Source organism: Patagioenas fasciata, chromosome W, assembly GCF_037038585.1.
Source record: "Patagioenas fasciata isolate bPatFas1 chromosome W, bPatFas1.hap1, whole genome shotgun sequence".
Lineage (NCBI taxonomy): Eukaryota > Metazoa > Chordata > Aves > Columbiformes > Columbidae > Patagioenas > Patagioenas fasciata.
The window spans coordinates 67,615,429-67,625,925 of NC_092559.1; the positions used below are offsets into that span (position 1 = coordinate 67,615,429).

A 10,497-nucleotide genomic window follows, 5' to 3' on the forward strand; every position below is an offset into this window, starting at 1 on the left:
TAGGTAGAACTGATAGAGGGAACTAACTAACTAACACTTTAAAGGTGCCTAGTTTAGAGCTCTATGTAACCAATTATGTTAAGAAAAAACAGAACCTCGTTGAATGCCAAGATAAGAAGTTTTACAGCACCTAGATGTAAACTTAAGGCACCTAGCTGTAAACTTGAGAAGACGAGATAACAAAGATTTACAGCAAAACGGGGGAACCAGTCTGGTTTCAATCGACTTGGCAGCTTGGGTTCCAGTCAATTCAACATAATGAGCCAAAGGTTAAAAGTTCACTGTGACGAAGCTGAAGGAGCCTTCATCCAAAGACCCCTTCTCAAGACCACCAGATGGCACTGCACAGGCGCAACAGGGAGGGGTCAAGGAGGAGACTATGGAAATGATTACCTGAGACTCATTTTAATAAGAAGCGGGGAAAGGTTACGAATATGTATAGGCATTTCTGGGGTTATTATGAATATGTAACACCTTACTGTATTTAAACACACTTCTTATTGTTAGAAGTTGCGCATGAATGGTGGAACGATCCCCCTTGTGCCCGATGTTGAAATAAACATATCTGCTTTATAACCTTGTGAGTTGTAAAGTTTTATGACTTTATAGGTTGCAAAGTTGTTTCCGTGTGTCAGAACACCCAGTCTTGCAAAATCGCTATTAAAATATGCTTTGCCAAGAGATCCTGCCTGGGCCTATTATATTTGCAAAATAATTGTTTCCTACAGCAGGAAAAAACACAGGGTGTCCCATTTTGTGTACCCTTTATATTCTCTCTCTCTTGAGCTGAGAAACACTCATGCCAAATAGTTGGGACACTGGTGTATATAGAGGTGGGTAGTAGAACTTACCTTCAAAATGTTGGACATCTCGAGGCAGTTTCTCAGCTAGCATGTCTGGCAGTTTCCCCATAGCCAAGATGCAGGCCCATAAAAATTGAGAGACTTCCTTTGTATTGCTGGAGTTGGCCAACCAATTCATCCACCATTTGTCCCTTGCCTTCTTTTCAGGACATTACTGTCAATAAGTTGCGACACAATGATGGTCCATCCCGTAGAAACATTACTACATGGGATGTTGTGCTGGGTCGGTCAAGATGGGGTTAATTTCTACACTGCCAGGACATCCGGGTATTCTATACCATATCCGGTCTCTCTCTTAGGGCTCTTCTTCCGGTTCCGGGGTGGGGGACAAGCCAGGAGGCGGATGGAGCGGTGCTGCGCCTGCTGGACCACGCGGTTTCTTTTTCTTTTGGTATTTCAGGTGCGAGTCGCGATTCGGGCAAGGGAGGGGGGAACAGCGGCGGCTTCAACGCGGCTGCGGGGGCGAGAGAGTTTAAGTGCAAGCTGTGGGGGGCGAGCTGACGGCTGGTGGCACTGACTGCTGTGGCGGTGGGCAGCCACGTGGGGAAGGCACCCACGGTGTGGGCCACGCTGTGCTGTGTGCCCATCGTCTTCGTAGGTTCCTTTATCATTGCTGTTAGTGCTTGTTCGTTTTTCTTTGTATTCTCCTTGCTGCCCCGTTAAACTGTTTTTTATCTCAACCCACGAGTTTTTGCCTTTGTTTTTTTAAATTCTTCTCTCCATCCCACTGGGGGTGGGGAGGGGTGAGTGGGAGGCACGTGGTTCTAGCTGCTGGCTGGCGTGACCGGGGCTAAACTACCACACTCCTTTTTTAACTCCACCCCTTATTCTATACCATATACAGGTCTCACATGTACTCACACGTTTTAACTGATTACTACCACCTTAAATACATACACACACACACATATAAATATATATACAGACATAAACACATGTGGATATTTTCTCCCTTAGTTCATGGCATAGTCTTATTCCTTTGAAATATTCATTGAGTCCATGATTTTGAATTCCGTCATGAAAGGCATGAAAGATGGAGTGTCACGTTGGAGTGTTGTATTGCTTCATGCTGCATCTGGAACATTTAGCCCACGTTCATAGCCTGCGTACCATAGTGAAACAGAATTAAACTTATCAGCGGAGTCAATTATACTGTCAAGCGGCATTCTTTATTGACTGTGCTGGGAATCATTCTCAATCATTCTCGGTAAGTGCTCCAGCGACTGAATGCTCTTGCATTGCTGTCCTGGTTTTGTTAAAAAACAAGTTTCTCTTTTAGTGAATTTTCCTGTCAGCTAAAGTGTTCATATTAGCTGCATTTTCCTGGAGAACCAGATATGTGTTTTGGTAAACATAGCAATGGAATGCAAAGCTATTGATAAGCATGGATGCACCTCTCGCAAGAGGGGTAACAAGAAACAGGTGACGAAGAAACTGACCAACAGAATATTCACCATTCATGACCTCTGCAAACCTATGTTTCAGTTATTAGGAGAAGGCGTTTCCAATCTTGAGAGAGAGGACAGAGGCAGTCCACAAAGAGGTTCACTGTGGATCTTCCTACTTGAGCAGGGAGAAAACATGAATAAGTGGCATGGAAGACCTACCTCAGAACTTCAGGAACGAGTACGTGAGATAAAAGGAAAAACTCCTAGGAAGGTGGCTGCTCCAGTTTACAAAAGGAGCAGAAGAGATTCTGATGCTCTTGAAGGAACCTCTAATTCACACCCAGAGACTGTGCAAAACAGGAATTAGAGGTGCCCTGCCTCCAGCCAGGTGGAGGAAAGGGATAACAGAGTTTATTGGACTGTACAAATACGATGGCCTGGTACAACACACCCCCAGGAGTACAAAGCTTTAGTGGACACTGGTGCTCAGTGCACAATAATTCCTTCTAATTATAAAGGAACGCAATCCATCAATATTGTTGGAGTGACTGGGGGATCCCAGGAACTGACTGTTGTAGAGGCTGAAATGAGCCTAACTGGAAAAAAACGGCAAAAGCATCCCATTGTGACTGGTCCAGATGCTTCGTGCATCCTTGGCATCGACTACCTCAGGAGAGGGTATTTTAAGGACCCAAAAGGGTATAGGTGGGCATTTGGTATAGCAGCTGTGGACACTGAGAAAATTGAACAGCTGTCTGATTTGCCTGGTCTCTCAGAGGACCCTTCTGTTGTAGGACTGCTGATGGTTGACAATCAGCAGGTGCCACTGGCTAGTATGATGGTGCATCGCCGGCAATATTGCACCAATCGAGACTCTTTGATTGCTATCCAGAAGTTGATCCGTCAATTGGAAAGCCAGGGTGTAATCAGTAAGACTCGCTCACCTTTTAACAGCCCAATTTGGCCACTGCGTAAATCTAGTGATGAGTGGAGACGAACTGTAGACTATCGTGGCCTGAATGAAGTTACACCACCACTGAGTGCTGCTGTGCCTGACATGCTAGAACTGCAATTTGAACTGGAATCAAAGGCAACTAAGTGGTATGCTACAGTTGACATTGCTAATGCATTTTTCTCTGTTGCTTTAGCAGCAGAGTGCAGGTCACAGTTTGCTTTTACCTGGAGGGACATTGCACATGGAATCGCTTGCCCCAGGGGTGGAAACACAGTCCTACCATCTGCTGTGGACTGATCCAGACCACGCTGGAGCAAGGTAAAGCTCCAGAACACTTGCAATATATTGACAACATCATCGTATGGGGCGACACAGTGAAAGAAGTCTTCGAGAAAGGTGAGAGAATAATTCAGATTCTTTTGGATGCTGGTTTTGCCGTAAAACGAAGCAAGGTCAAGGGACCTGCACGAGAGATCCAGTTTTTAAGAAAAAAATGGCAAGATGGGCGTCATCAGATCCCAATGGATATGATCAACAAAATTGCAGCAATGTCTCCACCTACTAATTAAAAGGAGACACAGACTTTCTTGGGTGTTGTAGGTTTTTGGAGAATGCATATTCCTGACTACAGCCAAATTGTGAGCCCTCTATCGAGTGACTTGTAAAAAGAATGACGTTGAGTGGGGCCTGGAACAACAAGAAGCCTTTGAACAAATTAAGCGTGAGATAACTCATGCGGTGGCCCTTGGACCAGTTTGGACTGGACTAGATGTTAAAAATATGCTCTACACTGCAGCCGGAGATAATGGACTTACCTGGAGCCTCTGGCAGAAAGCACCAGGAGAAACCCGAGGTCGACCCTTAGGTTTTTGGAGTCGAGGATACAAAGGATCTGAGGCCAACTATAGTCCAAATGAAAAAGAGATCCTAGCAGCACATGAAGGAGTCTGAGATGCTTCAGAAGTGATTGGTACTGAAGCACAGCTCCTCCTGGCACCTCGACTGCCGGTGCTGAGCTGGATGTTCAAAGGTACAGTTCCCTCTATGCATCATGCAACTGATGTTACGTGGAGTAAATGGATTGCATTGATCACGCGACAAACTCGCATTGGAAGTCCCAATCACCCAAGGGTCTTAGAAGTGATTACAGACTGGCCAGAAAGCAAAGACTTTGGGATGTCTCCAGATGAGGAGGAAGTAACATGTGCTGGAGAAGCACCACCATATAATACACTTTCAGAGACTGATAAGCAGTATGCACTGTTCACAGATGGATCCTGTCGTCTTGTAGGAAAACATCGAAGGTGGAAAGCTGCTGTGTGGAGTCCCACACGACAAGTTACAGAAGCCACTGAAGGACAAGGTGAATCTAGTCAGTTTGCAGAAGTGAAAGCCATCCAGCTAGTTTTGGACATTCCTGAACAAGAGAAATGGCCAGTACTTTATACTGACTCATGGATGGTAGCAAATGCCTTGTGGGCGTGGCTACAGCAGTGGAAGAAAAGCAACTGGCAGCGCAGAGGTAAACCCATTTGGGCTGCCACACTGTGACAAGACATTGCTGCTCGGCTAGAGAGCCTGCCTGTGAAAGTTCGTCATGTAGATGCTCATGTGCCTAAAAGTCGAGCCACTGAGGAACATCTAAACAACCAACAAGCAGATCAAGCTGCTAAGATTAAAGTAGCTGAGGTGGACTTGGACTGGCAACATAAAGGTGAACTTTTCCTAGCTCGGTGGGCCCATGTTGCTTCAGGGCATCAAGGTAGAGATGCAACATAGAAATGGGCTTGTGATCGAGGGGTGGACTTAACTATGGACACTATTTCACAGGTTATTCATGAATGTGAAACTTGCGCCGAATTCAAACAAGCTAAACGGATAAAGCCTATATGGTATGGGGGCGATGGTTAAAGTATAAGCATGGAGAAGCTTGGCAGATTGATTATATTACATTTCCACAAAAACATCAAGGTAAGCGTTATGTACTTACAATGGTGGAAGCAACCACCGGATGGTTGGAAACATATGCCGTACCTCATGCTACAGCCTGAAATGCTATCTTGGGCCTTGAGAAGCACGTTCTTTGGCGACATGGTATGCCAGAAAGAATTGAATCAGACAATGGTACTCATTTCAAAAACAGTATTATTGACAATTGGGCCAAAGAACATGGTATTGAGTGGGTATATCATATTCCATATCACGCACCAGCCTCTGGGAAAATTGAAAGGTACAATGGTTTGTTAAAAACTACACTAAAGGCACTTGGTGGTGGAACCTTTAAGAACTGGGATTCACATTTAGCAAAAGCCACTTGGTTGGTCAACACCAGGGGATCAACTAATTGAGCTGGGCCTGCCCAATCAGAAATTCTTCGTACTTTAGAAGGAGATAAAGTCCCTGTAGTACACATGAAAAATATCTTAGGAAAGGCAGTCTGGGTTACTCCTGGCTCAGGCAAAGGCAAGCCCATTTGTGGGATTGTTTTTGCCCAGGGACCTGGCAGCACCTGGTGGGTGATGCTTAAGGATGGAGAAGTTCGGTGTGTACCTCAAGGGGATTTGATTTTAGGTGAAAATATTAAATACTGAACTGCATGATGCTATATGCCATACTAACAGTGTTTAGTAAGTGTCTTTCAGATCAAGACAGTGATGATGAAACCAGAGCTAGCTTCTTCAAGTGGCGCCTGACAACTTCTTCAAAGTTGATATGTTTAACCCACAAACAGTGTTCATGAGATGCACTAGATGTACCATTTTTCCTGCCCTGGGAGACTGTTGTGATAAATGAACTTAATGAACTTGTGAAAGGATGGTCCACAGATTAAGAGAATGATGAATTACTCCTGTGTATATATGTACGTATGTATATATATATATAGTAGTAGTGATTAATTAGATTGTATTGATAGATCGTATTGATAAGGTTTAAGTATTCCGTGAATGGCATATTATAAGGGGTGGAATGTACTGGTTTTGTTAAAAACAACTTTCTCTTTTAGTGAATTTGCCTGTCAGCTAAGCGTTCATATTAGTTGCATTTTCCTGGAGAACCAGGTATGTGTTTTGGTAAACATAGCAATGGAATGCGAACTTACTGATAAGGACAAATTCACATCTCGCGAGAGGGGCAATGAGAAACAGGTGACCAAGAAACTGACCAACTGAGGTTTTTTTGATAACAGCAGGTTTTATAAGACTCCAGTCCGGACAGTGTTATGCAGGAAAGGCTTGTCTCGCAGAGGCAAAAGGATGCTGGGGCAGGAATTAGCTGGGCTCATTTGGAGAGCTTTAAACTAGGCTCGAAGGGGGATGGGGTTGTAGTTGGGCTTGCCCCAGTGGGGCAGCATTCTAAAACAGATGAGGACCGGGTGGCCTCCTGTGCCCCTAGGGAGAAATTGGTGTACTCTGCTCGCTCCCTGAAATGCCTGTACACCAATGCGCACAGCATGGGGAATAAGCAGGAGGAGTTAGAATCCTATGTTCGGTCGGGAGATTATGATCTGGTGGCAATTACAGAAACGTGGTGGGACAGTTCACATGACTGGAATGTGGTCATGGATGGCTACGCCCTTTTCAGGAAAGACAGGCCAGCCAGGCGTGGTGGTGGAGTTGCTCTCTATGTGAGAGAGCAACTGCAATGTACTAAATTCTGCCCAGGAGCGGATGAGGAACGAGTTGAGAGTGTATGGGTCAGGATCAAGGGACAGGCTGGCAGGGGTGATACTGTTGTAGGTGTCTATTACAGGCCACCAGATCAGACTGAGGAAGTTGATGAGGCCTTCTATGCGCAGCTGAGAGTGGCCTCACAGTCACAGGCCCTGGTTGTTGTGGGTGATTTTAACTTCCCTGATGGTTGCTGGAGGGACCATTCAGCCAGCCAGCCACAGTCCAGGAGGCTCCTCCAGTGCATTGATGAAAACTTCCTCATGCAGATGGTGGAGGAGCCGACCAGGAGAGGTACACTGCTGGATCTCATCCTCACTAACAAAGAGGGTCTGGTCGAAGCAGTAAAGGTCGAGGGCTGCCTGGGTTGCAGTGACCACGAGATGGTGGAGTTCAGCATCTCGTGTGGCAGGAACAGAATAGCAAGTAGAATTGCAACCCTGGACTTTGGCAGGGCTAATTTCGGCCTTTTCAAGCAATTGCTGGGGGAAATCCCATGGGCAAGACTGCTTGAAGGAAAACGGGCCCAAGAGAGCTGGATTGCATTCAGAGATTGCTTCTTCCATGCTCAGGATCAGAGCATCCCCACATGTAGGAAGTCAAGGAAGGGAGCCAGAAGGCCTGCGTGGTTGAATAGGGATCTGTTGGGTATGCTCAAGCAGAAGAGGCGAGTTTACAGGTCATGGAAGCAGGGACTGGCCACTTGGGAGGAATATAAGGCTGCTGTTAGAGGATGCAGGAGGGCAGTTAGGGTAGCCAAGGCCTCCTTAGAATTACAGCTGGCGAGAGGGGTCAAGGACAGCAAGAAGAACTTTTTCAAATACATAGCAGATAAAACTAATACCAGAGGCAATGTAGGCCCACTGATGAATGAGGTGGGTGCCCTGGTGGCAGAAGACACAGAGAAGGCAGAATTGCTGAATGCCGCCTTTGTCTCTGTCTACTCCGCTGGAGGCTGTCCTGGGGAACCCTGTACCCCTGAGACCCCGGATGAAGCCAGGTTAATGGAGGAGTTTGCTTTAGTCGATGAGGACTGGGTTAGGGAACAATTAAATAGTCTGGACGTCCATAAATCCATGGGTCCAGATGGGATGCATCCGCAGGTGCTGAGGGAGCTGGCTGAAGTCATTGCTAGACCGCTATCCATCATTTTTGCCAAGTCTTGGGAAACGGGAGAGGTGCCCGAGGATTGGAGGAAAGCAAATGTCACTCCAGTCTTCAAAAAGGGCAAGAAGGAGGACCCGGGTAATTATAGACCGGTCAGCCTCACCTCTGTCCCTGGGAAAGTAATAGAACAGCTTATCCTTGGTGCCATCTCAAGGCACATCAGGGATAAGAGGGTCATTAGGGGCAGTCAGCATGGCTTTACCAAGGGTAAGTCATGCTTGACCAACCTCATAGCCTTTTATGAGAATGTAACAAGGTGGATGGATGATGGCAGAGCGGTGGATGTGGTCTACCTTGACTTCAGTAAAGCCTTTGACACAGTCCCTCACAGCATCCTCACAGCTAAGTTGAGGAGGTGTGGTCTCGACAATAGAGTAGTGAGGTGGGTTGCAAACTGGCTTAAAGAGAGAAGCCAGAGAGTGGTGGTCAATGGTGCGGAGTCCAGTTGGAGGCCAGTATCTAGTGGAGTGCCTCAGGGGTCAGTACTGGGGCCAATATTATTCAGTATATTCATTAATGATTTGGACGAGGGAATTGAGTGTACCATCAGCAAGTTTGCTGATGACACTAAGCTGGGACGAGTGGCTGACACACCAGAAGGCTGTGCTGCCATCCAGCGGGACCTGGACAGGCTGGAGAGTTGGGCGGGGGATAACCTGATGGAATTTAACAAGGGAAAGTGTAGAGTCCTGCATCTGGGCTGGAACAATCCCAAGTTCCAGTATAGGTTGGGGAATGACCTATTAGAGAGCAGTGTAGGGGAAAGGGACCTGGGGGTCCTGGTGAACAACAGGATGACCATGAGCCAGCACTGTTCCCTTGTGGCCAGGAAGGCCAATGGCATCCTTGCGTGTATTACAAGGGGGGTGGTCAGTAGATCGAGAGAGGTCCTCCTTCCCCTCTACTCCGCCCTGGTGAGACCCCATCTGGAATGTTGTGTCCAGTTCTGGGCCCCTCAGTTCAAGAAGGACAGGGAACTGCTGGAGAGGGTCCAGCGTAGGGCAACAAAGATGATTAAGGGAGTGGAGCATCTCCCTTATGAAGAAAGGCTGCGGGAGCTGGGTCTCTTTAGTTTGGAGAAGAGGAGACTGAGGGGTGACCTTATTAATGTTTATAAATATATAAAGGGTGAGTGCCACAAGGATGGAGTCAGGCTCTTCTCAGTGGCAAACAATGATAGGACAAGGGGCAATGGGATCAAGCTGGAACACAAGAGGTTCCACTTAAATTTGAGAAAGAACTTCTTCTCAGTGAGGGTAACAGAGCACTGGAACAGGCTGCCCAGGGGGTTGTGGAGTCTCCTTCCCTGGAGACATTCAAAGCCCGCCTGGACACATTCCTGTGCGACCTCACCTAGGCGTTCCTGCTCCAGCAGGGGGATTGGACTAGATGATCTTTTGAGGTCCCTTCCAATCCCAAACATACTGTGATACTGTGTGAGTATAACATTCCAGTTTATGTGAATACTTCATATAGAAGTGGGAGATCACAAGGATCTCATCCTTTTTTTTCCTTTTTTGCTTATGGCTGACATTAGGAGAGGACCTTGCTAGTCGTCCCTGCGAACTGAGGCCTAGTGAGAGACTGAATCCAGCTCCGGTTGGCTGCAGAGTCCAGTCCAGCAGTCTGGTTGCCGGCTCTGCAGTTGCTGAGACTTTCAAGATGGGTTTTGTATATTTTGTATTATTTTCTCTATTCTTCTTAGTAGCATTAGTAAAACATTTTTAATTTTTCCAGCTCTCTTCTCTCTGTCCTTTTTTCCCTCCTGATCACTTGTCCTAACTGGGAAGGGGGAAGAGGGAGGGGCTGAAGGGGGAAGTGGGGGGAGAGGAGGTTAACAATACATCTGCCAGGGTTTTATTGTCACCCCGCAATTTCTTATATCCACACAATTATTGCATATTAATTGCAACTTTTGAGAATTTTTAACATAAAATACACCTCTACTAGGAAATTATTAGATAAACTTAAGATCGAGATGGAGTTAGTTATTTCATGGTCTTTGCTGCCATCTAGCGTCCTTTTACCGGTACTACAGTTTCTTTCGGTGCTCTTCTGTCTTTTTAGGTGTCCACTTATTCACTCCTCCATGTTGGCAGCTCTTTGCACAAGCACAATTAGCGTTCACTTACATAAGTTATGGCTTTGTTTCTTGCTTACAGTGCACCTATTAATTTGTAGTTAAACATAAGTACTCTGCTTCTAAACAATATGGTACTTAATCTTCTGTATCGAGCTTGACATGCAAGAGAATCTAAAACTTGAAAAGTATCCCTTCATTTAGCAGGTGGTTAGAAAGCATTCTTCATGTCTATTGATTAATGATGGGTACATTCTCTGCAGCTTAATCACAGTATACCTTAATTTAGCAGGTTCTCCTCATTTCCCCCATTTTCTTGTATCTTGCAAATTCTTTTGCACTTAGAAGAAATTACTTTCAGAAACAAAATATATCT

General features: G+C 46.0%; 1 protein-coding gene across 1 annotated transcript; it reads left to right on the forward strand.

The window, feature by feature from the left end:
* The first annotated feature begins 1,188 nt into the window (after positions 1-1,188).
* Positions 1,189-10,162, forward strand: LOC139826342 (uncharacterized). Its single transcript, XM_071801637.1, has 3 exons — positions 1,189-1,263; positions 1,821-7,626; positions 10,109-10,162. The coding sequence occupies exons 2-3, from the start codon at positions 6,427-6,429 to the stop codon at positions 10,160-10,162; spliced, it is 1,254 nt and encodes a 417-aa protein (XP_071657738.1). The 5' UTR covers positions 1,189-1,263; positions 1,821-6,426.
* The last annotated feature ends 335 nt before the right edge of the window (positions 10,163-10,497 follow it).